The 17,617-nt window shown below is 45.8% G+C and overlaps 1 protein-coding gene across 1 annotated transcript in view; it reads right to left on the bottom strand.

Moving 5' to 3' along the window:
* The window catches only part of ME3 (malic enzyme 3), a 175,063-nt gene that overhangs the window by 85,989 nt on the left and 71,457 nt on the right, over window positions 1-17,617 (bottom strand). Inside the window, exon 2 of the mRNA XM_077842181.1 lies at window positions 624-757. Coding sequence (XP_077698307.1) covers window positions 624-757 — 134 coding nt within the window. The remainder of the gene's footprint in view (window positions 1-623; window positions 758-17,617) is intronic.

Genomic DNA, 17,617 nt, shown 5'->3' on the forward strand with positions numbered 1-17,617 from the left:
TGTGACTTCTTCAACTTCAGCCCCACCGCCTGCAGTAGCGGGGCTGGAAGAGCTGTCAGCCCCTGCCACAGCAGTCAGGCTCAAGATGTCAGTCGCCCCCAGACAGGTCGTGGGCTTCTGAATTTTTGCTTATTGCCCATGACCTGTCTGTGACTTTTACTAAAAATAATTGTGACAAAATCTTAACCTTACTTACGAGCTATACTGAAAGTGATGGTGGGTTAGGAACAGGAGGAGAAGCAAATATTTACCACTGCATAGGATTTTTACATTTCTCTTGTCGTCTGGCAGGTTCTTTTTGTTCTTCCATCAGGCATTTTTCTGAACATGCTAATAGATAGATAGAGTTAAGTGAACCCACTATGTTAGCTATCATGTTGTGTGTAGTGTCATATCGACCTTGGGAGACGACTGGAGTGAACAGAGGAGATAATGGGCAGGCTAGAATAGACACAACTGGCAAACTGTTAGCTAACAGAGTATCCTTAGCTGGAAGAGCAGTGATTCTGAAGAAGGGCTCTGAGCACGTAAGGCTTAAAACGGGATCCTCACATCTCCATGTGGGTTGTCAAGACCACAGTCCCAGCCAAAAATTGAAAATGGAGAAGACTTTTTCAACATACTTGTCTAGATCACTGGATTTGGTTTCGTAGCTTTTCATGACACGGAGAACTTGAACATCTTGGCTCAAGAAGCATGGAGGAAGCAAACCATGAATTCCAAGTTGAAGCCTCTCTTCAAGTGTAAAGGCCATCCCCTAGGAAGGAAAGGCGAAGGCATATTTAAATAACAGAATATATCATAGTCTGCTCTTACCACCACGGTGACCCCTCTTCAGAATAATCTGCAGAGGAGCCTATCTTAGTAAAAAAATATCATCCAAGGAACTTGCAAAAGGTGTCCTTCTACATTAAATGCTAAATATCGACTAAACTGTAATTCTACACACATTTATTATGGCAAATAAATAGGTTAGTACAACTGAAAATAAAAAGAAGTAGACACTGATTTAGAAATAAAAATAGAAACTTTAATACGGGAGGACCTGAGGTGAGCTCTTCCACAATTGTGTGTGTCTGGCACACTCCTCTGGAGGAGCTACCATGGGACAGACGTTAAGCTAGGACACGGGACTGGATAGACCATTTCTCTGTTCTAATAGCACCTCTGACCCCTGTTTATACAGTAGTAGTGCACTCCAGATGGATATGCAAAAAATGCATTATAAAACAATGGGAAGAGATTAAGATCTTCTGAGAGCAGTCCAAAAAATATTTCCCCAAAAAGCGTGCCTGATATTGCCCAACTACAACAGGAAGAAAAGTGTATTTTTCTGCTTTGTACTTTTGACATTTGTTCTCCAAACCTGTGAGGCTTCTGAAATAATAGAGAATAAAATCAACATTGGACACCAGCTCTAAGCCAGTCCTGGGCTTTACAATGAAAATATTGTGGCACAGCAGGGAAAAGGCTCACAGCTACTACAAATGTCAAAGTTTAGCTACAATGGATGGCAAAGAAAGAGACAGTCACAAGTTCAAGCCATCTATTTCCTACAAATACAGAGGAGTAAAGAGGCCAGCAGAAATTTCAGCATTAAAGCAAGGCTTGAAAAACCCACCATGCCCAAACAGAGTGATCCATTTGGAGGGACTTATTAAGGTTTGGGAGCAAAGCAGCTGATTTCATCCCCAGAGGGAAAGGGACAAACCTAGAAACAAAGAAATCCAGTGGCTGCTGCTCCTTTAGAAGCAAACTGGGTATAGTTACTGGCATAGCTATGTCTGTTAGGAGTGTGATTTTTTTTAAAATCAATATAGTTATGCCAGTAAAAACCCTAGCATAGACACAATTATACCTGTATAATGTGCTTTATACCAGTATAGCTTATTTTGCTTCACTGAACTAGAATATGCTATACTGATATAGGAACTTTTATACTGGAATAATTGCATCTACACTAGGGTTTGTTTGTTTGGGGTTTTTTCATTAGTTTTTTGCTGCTTTACCTATAGTTACAGCAGTAAAAGTTTGCAATGTAGGGAAGGCCCCAGTCACACAAGGAGGAGTCTATGGCAAAGCTGGGAATAAAACTCAGGCTGCCAATCCTCTGGGAGCATTGCTCCAGGAAGGTTATTAGAAGGCCTAAAAGTAGGTCTGTGCAAAGAACCCCTTGGTAAAACGGTTCTATGCACCGAGTTAATACATCACAGAATAAACTTGGAAACAGACAACGTCCCGGATCAAAAGCTTTGATTCACTGAAGTTTTTTGTTTTGTTTTTGAGATTCAAGAGTTCTGCCTAAAAGCCATATTGCATGGGTCATTTTTCTTGTGTTGATATCATTGGTAATTAATGTAGCTAGCTACTTCCTAAAAGAGCTAAAACCAATCAACAAGCATTCTGATCATTTTACAAAACATATGGAAAATGAATCATTGTAGTGGACGGCTATCACTTCATGAAAAATAAAACAAAAAACAAATGGGAAAATCCAACCACTAGCAAAGCACAACATTACAAGGAAACTTGTTGTGGGGGGTATTGCTGAAGATTCTAGCTCTAGGTAAGCCTCAGATGTTTAGATGATCATGATGGTCCCTTCTGACTTAGTCTGTGAGTCTATGTTCACATCCTCTCTTATCTGAGAGGGCATTTAACCAGTAGATAGCAGCTTCATTGCAACTGAATCCCATTCCCCATTTTCAAAGACTGGAAAAGGAAGATACAAAATGTCTGTTACAGCAAAACTACAGGGCCTGATCTTACTACTACTAAAGTCAATGGAACACTCCTACTGCCTTTAACAGGAGCTGGATCAGGCTGTTGGAGTCTGACCCTATAGGGAGCCAAGTGTTATGTTGAGGGCATGCAGAGACGTTAGATAAAAACATAAAAATGCTCTTGCTGGAACTTTTCCATGAAGCATAACTTTATTTTTTAGACTCCAGAATGATAATACACAAGAACTTCAAAACAGAAAGAGACAAAGCAGGCTGCTCCCTAGAACAGAGAGGCACGTTACTCCTCTTTATGTAGGCTGTCTGCCTGCTTAGCAGACTCTGATTGCACACCTCCTTTCAGAGCCCCCTTACTGCAAACAGGACCAAGAAACCCCAGAGAATTTAAAGTAATGAATCACAATTTTAACACAGTTTTCAATGCACCCCACTGAGCACCCACAATACCCATTAAAAATCAAAGCCAGATGTAGGTGCTCAGCACCTCTCTAGATCAAGGCCTTAATTTGCATTGTCTTTCAAAAGCTCTGTATCCTACAGTGCAACTAATTCCCACAGTAGAGTGGTCAGTTTGGATGAGCTATTACCAGGAGGAGAGTGAGTTTGTGTGTGTGTGGGGGGGGGGGTGGGGGGGGTGAGAAGACCTGGATTTGTGCTGGAAATGGCCCACCATGATTATCGTGCACATTGTGGGGAGAGTGGTCGCTTTGGATGGGCTGTTACCAGCAGGAGAGTGAGTTTGTGTATGTATGGGGGGGGGGGTGAGAAAACCTGGATTTGTGCTGGAAATGGCCCACCTTGATTTTCATACACATTGTAAGGAGAGTGGTCACTTTGGCTAAGCTATTACCAGCAGGAGAGTGAGTGTGTGTGTTTTGTGGGGGGGGGAGGGGGTGAGAAAACCTGGATTTGTGCTGGAAATGGCCCACTTTGATTATCATACACATTGTAAAGAGAGTGGTCACTTTGGATGGGCTGTTACCAGCAGGAGAGTGAGTTTTTGTGTGGGGGGGTGTGGCGGGTGAGAAAACCTGGATTTGTGCTGGAAATGGCCCAACTTGATTATCATACACATTTGTAAGGAGAGTGATCACTTTAGATAAGCTATTACCAGCAGGAGAGTGGGGTGGGAGGAGGTATTGTTTCATGGTCTCTGTGTATATAATGTCTTCTGCAGTTTCCACAGTATGCATCCGATGAAGTGAGCTGTAGCTCACGAAAGCTTATGCTCAAATAAATTGGTTAGTCTCTAAGGTGCCACAAGTACTCCTTTTCTTTTCACAGTACCTAGCAGTCCAGGGGCTGCTCGGGTGGCAGGACCAGTGATTCTGCTGTTGCAGGGAGCCATGGGCCAGTGCTTAGGAACCATGGCACAGAATGGCAATTTCCTAGACTGATGAGAGCAATGTGATTGGCAATGAACATGGGTGAAATTTATTTACCTTCCCAATCCAATGGGGACAGAATTCATCCTGTAACCCACAAGCAGGTCTGTGGTGATACTGTTCCAGTCTATGGGCTGCAAGAGTGGCCAAAACTCCTCTGCAACCACTATTTGGTCAAGCTTATGGGAAAGCTTTACTGAATGTAATGAACTAAAAACAACTGGGTTCTACATAGACATTTAATAGGGTTCTATAGATGCTATTTAAAACCTGTAGAGAATAACGTCCTTTCCATAGGTATTTGGACCTATAAAATTCTGTAGCAGGGCTATACTTAGATAGTAAGCTCCTTGGGGCAGGAACTGTCCTTTTGGTCCATTTGTACAGCACCTAGCACAATGAGTCTTGGTCCATAACTTGGGCACCTAGGTGCATGCAATAATTAAATAAAAATAATAATAATAATAAATCTCTATTAAATTCAAATAATAAATTCAAAGGCTATTGTTTTCTGCTATGGTCAATAGCATTTTCCATAAGGGGCCCCCTCCTCTGACCCCTTCTGCACCAGTCAACTAAAGGTGGGTGCAGAGTACCACTTCATCATGCACAGGAATGGGGAGGGATGGCAACCACACCTTGCACAGCTCCTGTCACTCCCCAGTCCTTTCCCTGCAGAGCTCTATGGAAAAACTGTAGTGGCACAGAGGGGCTTGCACAAGCCCTCCCTTGCTCTATAAGAATTGTATTTTTTAATTATATATTGCCTGAGTGGCGTGTGAGCCCCCCCTTCAGGGAGGCTAGCCACACAGCTCTGCCCCTTCCACCGAAGGCCCACTCCTTACTGCCCCCACATCCGCCAGAGCCCCAAGCGCCCCCCCTCGAGATTGGAGGAGCCCCGGTCGAACCGCTCAGGGCTACTGGCTGCCCCCAGCATCGGGCCAGCTGCAGCACCAGCCCCAGCCCCAACCCCAGCAACAGAACACTGGCCAGCCCCAGCACCAGATTGCTGTCTGCCCCCAGCGCGGGCCCAGCCCCGGGCCACTGGCCTCCGCCCACAGCTGAGCTCTCGTCAGCTTGGGGGAAAGGGTGAAGCATGGGCAGGGCCAGGGCTTGACTTAGGGGAGGCTTAGCCTCCCCTGGCATATTATACCCACTTCCCATGATATATTATTTGCATAACATTGATCGAAGGAGCACGAAGGACACAGGGATGAGCGCCCTCTGGTTTCTTGTATCTTGTGGAGTATTGGCCATTTTGATTTTTTAGTAAAAACTAAAAAAAAAAAAAAAAAAAGACAGTACTTGTTGCTTCTGGATTTTCAGGTGCCTTGCCTCGGCATGTTTTGAGATCTCCTCTGAAACCCCAGAAGAATTTCCCATGACACATTCCCACTGATTATTGTTGTGCAAACCTTTTGTTGACCATGATTTACAAAATCCCTTTTACTTTCTCTCTCTGGGTTCAAATCCCACGCTCCTGGTTATCCCGTCTTTACAAACTGGTGCAATAGTTGTGGGTTTCTAATCCAGTCATACAGTTTGCTCCTTCCTCTCCCATGGAAACTAGGAACTTTCAAAAATGATCATTAAGCAGCTCAATTTTTCATTTGCTTTGTAAAGATCTTTAGTACAAATATCGGAGTCTGGGGATTTAACTACAGTAAGATCTATTGATCTAATTATGGCATCAAGTGTATTAACTGCCATTGGGGCTGTAATAATAATTATTGCTTTGTGCAAGTTTGATTTATCTGGTTGGGCTACAACCACAGGACCAAATACTGCTCTCATTTACACCAGTTCCACAGCAGTGCAACTCCAAAGACTTCAGTGCAGTTATTCCTCATTTATGTTGATGTAAATGAGCACAGAATTGGGCCTATAAATTAAGAGAAGGTCCCTGTCCCAAAGTGCTTGCAGACTAAGGGCTCGATCCTACAAACTCACCACAGTAAGCATTTCCATGATCAGAATATCATAGAATCATAGAATCATAGAATATCAGGGTTGGAAGGGACCTCAGGAGGTCATCTAGTCCAACCCCCTGCTCAAAAGCAGGACCAATCCCCAATTAAATCATCCCAGCCAGGGCTTTGTCAAGCCTGACCTTAAAAACTTCTAAGGAAGGAGATTCCACCACCTCCCTAGGCAACGCATTCCAGTGTTTCACCACCCTCCTAGTGAAAAAGTTTTTCCTAATATCCAACCTAAACCTCCCCCACTGCAACTTGAGACCATTACTCCTTGTCCTCTTCTACCACTGAGAATAGTCTAGAACCATCCTCTCTGGAACCACCTCTCAGGTAGTTGAAAGCAGCTATCAAATCCGCCCTCATTCTTCTCTTCTGCAGACTAAACAATCCCAGTTCCCTCAGCCTCTCTTCATAAGTCATGTGTTCCAGAACCCTAATCATTTTTGTTGCCTTTCGCTGGACTCTCTCCAATTTATCCACATCTTTCTTGTAGTATGGGGCCCAAAACTGGACACAGTACTCCAGATGAGGCCTCACAAATGTCGAATAGAGGGGGACGATCACGTCCCTCGATCTGCTTGCTATGCCCCTACTTATACATCCCAAAATGCCATTGGCCTTCTTGGCAACAAGGGCACACTGCTGACTCATATCCAGCTTCTCGTCCACTGTCACCCCTAGGTCCTTTTCCGCAGAACTGCTGCCTAGCCATTCGGTCCCTAGTCTGTAGCTGTGCATTGGGTTCTTCCATCCTAAGTGCAGCACCCTGCACTTATCCTTATTGAACCTCATCAGATTTCTTTTGGCCCAATCCTCCAGTTTGTCTAGGTCCCTCTGTATCCTATCCCTGCCCTCCAGTGTATCTACCACTCCTCCCAGTTTAGTATCATCCGCAAATTTGCTGAGAGTGCAATCCACACCATCCTCCAGATCATTTATGAAGATATTGAACAAAACCGGCCCCAGGACCGAACCCTGGGGCACGCCACTTGATACCGGTTGCCAACTAGACATGGAGCCATTGATCACTACCCGTTGAGCCCGACAATCTAGCCAACTTTCTACCCACCTTATAGTGCATTCATCCAGCCCATACTTCTTTAACTTGCTGGCAAGAATACTGTGGGAGACCGTGTCAAAAGCTTTGCTAAAGTCAAGATACAATACATCCACTGCTTTCCCTTCAACCAGTAATCTCATCATAGAAGGCGATTAGATTAGTCAGGCATGACCTTCCCTTGGTGAATCCATGCTGACTGTTCCTGATCACTTTCCTCTCATGTAAGTGCTTCAGGATTGATTCTTTGAGGACCTGCTCCATGATTTTTCCGGGGACTGAAGTGAGGCTGACTGGCCTGTAGTTCCCAGGATCCTCCTTCTTCCCTTTTTTAAAGATGGGCACTACATTAGCCTTTTTCCAGTCATCCGGAAAACTCGTTCACCACGAGTTTTCAAAGATAATGGCCAATGGCTCTGCAGTCACAGCCGCCAGTTCCTTTAGCACTCTCGGATGCAACTCGTCCGGCCCCATGGACTTGTGCCACGTCCAGCTTTTCTAAATAGTCCCTAACCACCTCTTTCTCCACAGAGGGCTGGCCATCTATTCCCCATGTTGTGATGCCCAGCGCAGCAGTCTGGGAGCTGACCTTGTTAGTGAAGACAGAGGCAAAAAAAGCATTGAGTACATTAGCTTTTTTCACATCCTCTGTCACTAGGTTGCCTCCCTCATTCATTAAGGGGCCCATGCTTTCCTTGGCTTTCTTCTTGTTGCCAACATACCTGAAGAAACCCTTCTTGTTACTCTTAAATCTCTCGCTAGCTGCAGCTCCAGGTGCGATTTGGCCCTCCTGATTTCATTCCTACATGCCCGAGCAATATTTTTATACTCTTCCCTGGTCATATGTCCAACCTTCCACTTCTTGTAACCTTCTTTTTTATGTTTAAGACCCGCTAGGATTTCACCGTTAAGCCAAGCTGGTCGCCTGCCATATTTACTATTCTTTCGACACATCGGGATGGTTTGTCCCTATCATTAGATGTGAAACGACGAGAGACTGACAGACAGGGGCACAAAGGATGAAGTACTGATATTCCATGACATTATTGGAAAGTTTGTTTATTTCACATTTTCTTCCATGTGTTAATTCAGAACCAAACTGTTCACAAGGTTTTATTTATTGAACCATATGAACAATTTTGTTGTAAAGATCCTAAATCCTCACATTATCCCTGCACACCCCAGTGATAGGGTTATGCATGACAATTAGCTGAGAGCTCATTACTATTTTCCATGGGTTGCCAGGCCCCAGGGCACCAATTTTTCTTCACAAAAAACAAACAAATCCATGTGTTAGAAATTATAAGAGTTTTGACTCCCTTTAATATCCAGGCAAACAGATTTTCAAAACAGCTCTAGGCAAAACTCCATAAAGAAATCATTACTAGTCCGACTGAATTCCTTTGTAAGGGATCTTCCAACTGTGCATATATTTAAAAATACCCTTCCTAGTGTATTAGAAGGGGATATTGAGATGTTTTGATAGATGTTTTTTCCAAGGTGACTGGAAATAAATTATCTATTATCTAATAAATAGCTAATAAATTATCGTAATTGGTTCTTAGAAAGCTCGAATGTTGGCCTGATTCATTTCCTGTTTCTTCTGAAAAAAACCGAGCATTACCATAGTGAGAAATAAAAACAACACTCATAGAAGCTGATCCAGTTAGTATTCAAGTACATGGAAAGACTTTCATCGGTTTCACTGGTATTAATTCAGGCCCATAGTTGTTCTTCCATAGGAGATTCTCAGAGGGCTTTACAAACACCACTTCAGTAAGAACCCTCAGTGAGATACCCCAGTGAGATGGAGAAGTAATACTGTACCCATTTTACAGAATGCATAAGCTGAGCCTCACAGGCACTCTGGGGTAGAACCTAGAAGATAACAGAAGAGACCTGACACATTATTATTTGCATTACAGTAACAGAGAAGCCCCAATCAGGATTGGAGCCCCAGTGGGCTGGACGCTGTGTATACAGAGTAAGAGACGATCCCAGCCCTAAAGAGCTTAACATCCTAATACACCCACTTGCTGCATCCTGTCATTGAACAATCAAAAGGAAAAGGTAGGCGAGGGTAAGGCAAGCAGTAATGAGACTGTCAGCTTACCTAGACCAGTTATGTGCACAGATAGATCTCAGGGAAACATTCTCCACATAAGGCCTCTGAATCCTGCATTGGGAAGTTTCTCAATTCAGAAAGAAAGAAAGAAAAAAACCCACCCCAAACATATTGAAACATCAACTGGTAGCTTTCTGGTTCCTAGGCTCACCAAAGCCTCTGGCGGAACAGTTCCAAGCTCAGCCAGTAACAGGCTCTGTTACACAGATTATTATACTACTCTTAACTTTCTGTCGAGTTAGTTTGTGGATGACCAACTTCCTCTATTAGTGAAATACCACAACATCTCCAGTTTAATTTGCTAGGATAAAAGCTATAATGTTTGAGAGTCTTCTAGAGCATACGCTGATCACCAGCTGGGGGAGCGGGGCAGGAGATGGAGCTCCCCCGACCCTGTGGTATAGTACTTCATAAGTAGATACATTATGCTACGCATAGAATAATAGAATCACAGAAATGTAGTGCTGGGAGACACCTTGAGAAGTCATGCAGTCCAGGAACTGTGCTGAGGCTGGACCAAGTAAACCAAGAAAGACCATTCCTGACATGTGTTTGTACAACTTGGTGTTAAAAACCTTCAATGATGGGGATTCCACAACCTTTCTTGGAAGCCCATTCCAGTGCTTAACTACGCATCATGTCTTCTTTTGAAACATCAGGCAACAGCCCATTGTAAGAGCTCCTCTAACTAGATGGAACATTTCTCAGTTACGGTACAGCAGTCCTTATGATTGTATAAAGTCATGCTGGTCCCAAGTACAGTACACACTTCCCCTGGACAAGAAGAATTCTACTTATTGAGGAATGCAAATATTAAATGTAAGTATAAAAAACAGCCCCTCATGTTCAGTTCAAACAATCAAACCTGTATCAGCACAAGGATCAAGGCAACATCAAGATTTAAACTTGATCCTGAAATTTCGAATTGAAAGAGTAGAGTTTAAAGAGTCATTATTTTAGCTTGTCTGGTAAATGCCTCTGTTATACAGACAGCAGATCATACTTGCATGTTATAGGGATTCAGAGCTATTGAGAGTAATAACTTCATTTAGAGATCCTAGACACAGTTGGAAAGCTAGCTATCTAGTTAGCTATATAGTGAGATAGATGAGTTCTCTAATTACCATTAGCACAGGATCAGCACTTTAGTTTTTGGAGGACAAAAGTCCTCATGTTTACAGCACACACCTAATTCACTACAACAGTCATTCTACCTGTTCTAGGCTTGCCCCTGTTTGAAGCAGTTTGAGTTTGACGTAGTGGTGATCAACTGAAGTCCTATGCATGTGGAGAGCACAGATGGAGTCTACTGTAGGTCACTGCTCATGCCATGGAGCCACAGACTGGCTTTATTAATTATTTGTATCACTGAGGTGTTTGGGAGCCCCAGTCATGGACCGGAATCCCATGGTGCTGAGCACTATACAAACAGAACAAAAAGGCAACCTTGCAATACAAGTGTGTGTGTGTGAGTGAGTGAGTGAGTGAGTGAGTGAGTGAGTGAAATCCTGGCCCCATTGAAGTCAATGATAGTTTTGCTGCTGACTTTAATGGTATTAGGATTTCCCCTACTGTGATCATTCCCACATCAGTATGAACTGCAACTGCAAAGGACCCCAAATTCAAGGGGAAGTATGGACATGGGGAGACTCCCTTTTCTGACATCTCCAGTATACTGTAGTGCTCTCTATTCACAGCTGTGAGATCTTGTGCAAGACACAATCTCTGTCCCTCAGTTTCCACAGCTGTAAAATGGGGTCATACGTGCCTCCTTCACAGCACATTGAGGGACATCATTAGTATATATAAAACATTTTGACATCCTCAGACAAGAGGTGCCACAGAAATGGGAAGCATTAAGTCTCTCGACCCTGCCTGTTCCGTCTTATCTTAAATGTGAAATTCCCTCACACCTTTTAAGTAAAACTAATACACTAATGAAAGTAACCCTAAAGACTGTTTTCTCTAAGTTATTAACCACCACCACTCCAAGATGTAGTCAAAGGTGCAAATAGCTATAGATCTCCCCACAGAGATGTCCCCGATCACCATTCCCCGTTTGACTAATTCACATGGCCTTTGTTGTTCCCTGCCCCCTCCTGTCGTTTATCTACATAGTGAGCTCTTTGGCCTAAGTTCTGTCCAGAACGCCCAGCTAAACACTAGGGCTCTACAAATAAGGAATAATGATCACAATGTGCATGTGGAGAATGTGTGAAATCATCTCTGACCGTGCAAATCTGTACTGTAACCAATTAGTTAAGAGACACGCAGCATTGTGCAGTCTCCCATGGTCCTTAGTAGTATGAGATGGACATTTAACATTCCGCTTCTTCTATGGCACAAAGATGCTCTGGTCATTGTCAGCATGATTTAAAGCAGCAGGTCTCAACTGGGGATCTGCGGCCCCCTGGGAACCATGAGCCCTTTCAGCTGAAGCTGAAGCCTGGAGCCCCAGTGTCCCTCTCCAGGCAACAGCCACAGAGCTGAAGCCCCGAGCCCTGGTGCCACGGTGGGGCTGCAGCTGGGAGCTGCGGTGTTACAATCCTGAGCCCCATACTAAATCCTCGAGCCCTAATGTCGCAGCAGGGCAGCTGCGGGGAGCTGCGGGCTGAAGTCCTGAGCCCCGGTGCCACAGTGGGGCTGAAGCACTGAGCTGCGGGCCTGAAACCTCAAACCCTGCTGCTGCAGTGCGGCAGCAGCTAGGAGCTGTGGGGCTGAAGCCACAAACCCTGGTGCTGTGGTGAGACAACAGCCAGGAGCTGCGAGCCCCGGTGCCGCGGCCAGGGCCGGCTCTAGGCACCAGCAAAACAAGCCAGTGCTTGGGGCGGCCCATGTCTAGGGGCGGCATTCTGGCGCCAGCCATGCCGCCCCTAGAAATGTGCCCCCGCCGCCCCAGCTCGCCTCCGCTCCGCCTCCACCTGCTCCCCTGAACGCGCCGCCGCTCCCCTTCTCCCCCCTCCCTCCCAGGCTTGCCCCGTGCGAAACAGCTGTTTCGCGCGGCAAGCCTGGGAGGGAGGGAGGAGAAGCCGAGCGGCGGCGCACTGGGGGAGGCAGCGGTAATGCAGCGGAGGTGAGCTGAGGCGGGGAGCGGTTCCTCTGCCCCGTTACTTCCTGTGCTCCCCCCCCCCGCTCACTTCTGCTCCGCCTGCTCCCCTGAATGCGCTGCCTCTCCCTCGCCTGAAAGGGAGCGGGGAGAAGACTCAGTTTCTCAGTGTATTGATCGGCTGGATGACAATGATTTTGCTATACAACTAGATGAATCCACAGACATTCAGAAATGTCCCATTTACTTGCCTATGTGCAGGGGTGAAAGTAAGTCGAGTGACTTACCGGTACTCTGGGGCCAGCTCTGGCCCCCCGAAAGGGGCGGGGCCTAGGGTGGAAGGGGTCGGGTTGAGGGGGGGTCAGAGCCAGCCCCAGCCCACCCTGTAAGGTAAGTGCCCCCCCCATCGGGGTAGCAGCAGCAGCCCGGGGCTCCGGGGGCTATTTAAAGGGCCTGGGGCTCCCCTCTTCTACCGCCCTGGCCCTTTAAATAGCTGCCAGAGCCCTGGGGAAGCAGCGGGGCTCCAGGGGCTATTTAAAGGACCAGGGCGGCAGAGGCAGCTGGAGCCCCGCCCCTTTAAATAGCCCCTGGAGCCCCCGCTACCACAGGGCTCCGGGGGCTTTTTAAAGGGGCTCCCCTGCTTCTACCACCCCGGTCCTTTAAATAGCCGCCAAAGCCCTGGAGTAGCAGCAGCGGGGCTCGAATGGCTATTTAAAGGGCCCGGGCGGTAGAAGCAGGGGAGCCCCAGGCCCTTTAAATAGCTGCCGGAGCCCTGCAGCTGCTATCCCAGGGCTCCAGCAGCGGGGCTCTGGAGGCAATTTAAAGGGCCTGGGGCTCTACCCACTGCTGGGAGCCCCAGGCCCTTTAAATCGCCCCTCTGGGGAAGCCGGGCTGTCCCAGTATGGTGCACCGGCTCTTGCCGGTATGCTGTACCTGGGCATACCGGCTTACTTTCACCTCTGTGTATGTGTGAATAAGGAAATAAAGGAAGACATTTTGTTCTGCAAAGAGCTCAAGACAACAACAAAGTCAGACAACATTTTCAAACTGTTAGATGATTTTATCATTTCAGCAGAAATCAGCTGGACTAATTGTATTCGGGTCTGCACTGATGGAGCCGCAGCAATGACCGGAAAGCGTTCTGGTGTTGTGAAAAAAATAAAAGCTATTGCACCTCGCACTATTTGGACATGTTGCTTTTTACACTGAGAAGCGCTTGCTGCAAAAGATATTGAACCAGGTCTTTACAGTGTTCTGAATACAGCAGTAACACTCGTTAAGCTTATTAAATCCAGAGTAAAAAACTCCAGGTGTTTTGCGGCACTTTGTGAGGAAGTGGGTGCAGAGCACCATTCCTTGCTTATGCCTACAGAGGTGAGATGGCTGTCTCGAGGCAGAATGCTTGTCCGTATATTTAATCTCAAGGAAGAGTTATATACTTTCTTAGTTGATAAGAAAACTGAATTTGCCAAAGTGCTGAAAGATGATGTGTGGTTGGGTTACCTCACAGACATACTCAGTGAGAAATGAATAAGCTGAATAAACCTATGCAAGGTGGGAACGCTACTTTTATTGCCCAGCGTGAAAGAATTGAGGCATTCAAAAGAAAACTACAATGCTGGAAACTTTGTGTCTGTGGGGGCACTACTGATATGTTTGAACTCTTACATTTTTTCATTCAGGAATGAAACACTGACTTTGACGTAATTAAACCTCAGCTAGCAGCGCATCTGTCCGGTCTGCTTAATAAATTTAATGCTTATTTCCCCAAACTCACAACAGAACAAGCTGCTACACACAGGTGAACTACAAACCCCTCTAGTGAGAACACTGAAGCTAAACTCCCATCCGATATTCCATTAAAATTGTTAGAAGAGCTCACTGACATTTCGTCAGACAGCTCCCTCAGAACCAGGTTCAAAGAAATGCTGCTGGAGACATTTTGGTGTGAGTGTTCTGATGAACACATCACTGCTTCTTCTGCAGCACTGAAAGTTTTGATCCCCTTTAGTACCACCTCCTTAGGCAAAGCTGGATTTTCAGCCATGACATCAATGAAAACAAAGTACCAAACCAGGATGAACATTGACCATGACATGCGCATGTGCTTGTCAAAGATACTCCCGCGTCTTGACAGAATTGTTGATCATCACTATCCCTTTTTATATATTTTGTGTGTGTGTGTAACTGTACAACAATCCGTTTAATACAGCTTTTGATCTATGGGACATGCAGAAAAGCCACTGTTGTGGCACAGGTGGGCCTTGGAGTTTTTGTAGCATTGTAGGGGGGGCCTCAGAGAGAAAAAGGCTGAGAACCCCTGATTTAGAGCCTCCTTTTGCTCCCACTAGTCAATGGGACTTCTACCTGAGCAGGATTGAGCCTTTAGTTTCTTTTACTGTTTGGCACTGGGACTAATTCCTGCCTCCATGCTCCCTTTAGAACAGTGGGCACCAACTGGGCGATCACGATTTCCGGCAGCTAAAAATGGGGACCTGTAGCCAATGGGAGATGAAGGAGCAGTGCCTACAGAGAGGGACAGCATGCGGAGCCACGTGCCCCCTCAGGGGCCACAGGGGCATGTTGGCCCCTTCCGGGAGTGGTGTGGGACCAGGGCAGGCAGAGAGCCTGCCTTAGCCACGCTGCACTGCCAACCGGGAGATGCCTGAGATAAGTGCTGCACGGCAGGAGCCCGCACCCCAACCCCCCTCTCAGAGCCAGCACCCCATACCTCCTCCTGCACCCAAACCCCCTCCCTGAGCTTGCACCCCTCACCCTTCCTGCAACCCAACCGTCTGCCCCAGGCTCAGCCTGGAGCCCCCTCCCACACTGCGAACCCCTCGGCCCCAGCCTGGTGAAATGATGGGGGGGGGGGGAGCGAGCAACGGGGGGGGGGGGAGATGGAGTGAACAGGGTGGGTCTTTGGGGAAGGGGCGGGGTAGATCCTGGGTTGCCCTTAAATTCAAAAAGTGATCTTGAGCGTAAAAAGGTTGGAGACCACTGCTTTAGAACGAGCTGTGAGAGAGGTGAGCCCTTTGTGCTCTTCTGATTTGGCAGCTGCCCCAAGCATCTGAACATCTCTCTTTTCAGCTTGAGGACATTTTTCTTTCTCCTCCCCAGCCTCCCATATGACTGCACCATGGTTGTCTTCAGCCTGCTGCAATTTTCTTTTCTTTCAAGATATCGAATGCCCTGCACCTTTTTTTTTTTAACTGAAGAGCGGTAAATGAATAAATAAAGAGAGAAACTATATATGTTACACCAAGATCATCTTTAGTGCTGGAAGGGTGCTAGGCTGGGAAGCAAATCTGCTTCTCAGTTTTAACTTGTGTGTGTGTGTGTGTGTGTCTCTCTCTCTCACACAAACACACACTTCCTTCCCAGCCTAGCATCCCCTTCCAACACTAAAGGCCATCTTTGTCCTGATTCCTGGAGGTGTTATTTTGCCAATACATGTTTTGTTAAAATGCTGGACTCAATCCAGACACCTCTATTGACGTCATAAAGGAAAAGAAGCTAGCTTTCTGTGACTGCCCTCTGACCTGGACTATCTCATTCTAGACTTGGCCTCATATTTTAGTATAGTCCATTTTTATTTAATCCAAAGAAGAGCCAGGATGTCTAAGTACCAATAAAGGTTTCACTTGACCTTTGGCTTTTGTAACTCTCGTGATGCCCTTGTATGCCCTCTTCCTTCATCTTGTGTTATTTATCAGCCTTTGCTGTGTTCATTCTAATTACACTGTGTCTAAATGTTATCATATATATATTATTAGCCAGGATGGGCAGGGATGGTATCCCTAGCCTCTGTTTGCCAGAAGCTGGAAATGGGCGACCGATGAATCCCTTTGTTCTGTTCATTCCCTCTGGGGCACCTGCTACTGGCCACTGTCGGAAGACAGGATATGGGGCAAGATGGACCTTTGGTCTGACCTAGTATGGCCGTTCTTATGTTCTTATTATCCAGCATGATGGGGCCCCAATACAGAATGGGCACTCTGAACACTATTCTTATACAAATATTAAACGTCTCACACTTCTATTGCACTTTCCTTGCAAGGATCTCTGAGCAATCTGCAGACATTACTGAGTCCTAAAGCCTTCTAATCTTCATGCATCTCATCATCCACTACACCCATTTCTGCACCCTTTCTATCTCAACTCTGTCATTTCTCCAGAAGGTATGATCAGAACTGTACACAGTATTTCAGGTGACGATATACCATAAATAGTTTTATAACATTTTTATTATTATTGGATTTGGTAAAATATTCTTTTTTCAAAAAGTGCCCAGAGCACTGGAGAGGTACCTAACTACTACTATAAATCAAATAAATAAAAGAAAAGAAAGTCTCTGAGATCGTGCAATGAAAAGGGCTAAAAATCTAAGATATCCTCCTCCTCTTCCAATTGTTTCTGATCAAGGACACCAATATAAAACAAAGACTAAGTTGTTCCAAGAACAAGATGGGAAGAAAATGTCTTCAATTGTTCAGTGATGAAACTGATTATAAAAATACTTTCATGCTGCCATTTGTTTGATAAACATTTCTGTGAAACAAGAATTGTGACAGAGATTTTATAGAATGTGTGTGTCAGTTTGCAGCATGCTTTACCATATGGGGATCAAAATAGCTGAACCGGCTGTTGTTATTAGACAGCCGTAAGTCACCCTTCTGGTAAAACTTCAAATGGGTTTCATAAAAAGTTTCAATTTTTGATTCCCCTGGATGCTATCACCTAAATGCTAGTGATATTGCTCTTCGCACAACTGCTGGCCGTCCAGCGCAGCACAGCCATTGTTACAGCCTCTGCCTGCTCAGAGGAAGACGGGCTGAGGCCAACAAAGCAGCTTCCTTCCTCTGGCAATACAACTAGTCGTTTTGACTATATTGCAGAGTAAGTCAAGTGACTCAGAGGTGAACTGTGACTATAGCGGGGCAAACAAAGAGTGTTTATTCCAGGGATCCAGACTAACTTTAAAAATCCTTAATGCCACGATCCTGAAAGGGAAATGGCAGAAGCTGCGGCACAGGAGCCAGCAAACAGAGCTAAAAACAGGGGAGCTGGAGGGGGAATTGGGGGGAGAGTGTGTGGCTTGGGAGGGGGGTGGGGGGGTGCGTTCCTTGGCAGGAGCTTAGGAGGGAAGTCTATGACAGTTACAGAGGCAGCAGTGACCAATAGAATGGAAGAGACAAGAAGATGACTGGATGTGGAAGCTGCGGGTAGGACTGCCAACGGGGGAAGTGTTAACTGCTCAGAGGCCTGGCTATTTAAAAGGGCCCGG

Source organism: Eretmochelys imbricata, chromosome 1 (genome assembly GCF_965152235.1).
Source record: "Eretmochelys imbricata isolate rEreImb1 chromosome 1, rEreImb1.hap1, whole genome shotgun sequence".
Lineage (NCBI taxonomy): Eukaryota > Metazoa > Chordata > Testudines > Cheloniidae > Eretmochelys > Eretmochelys imbricata.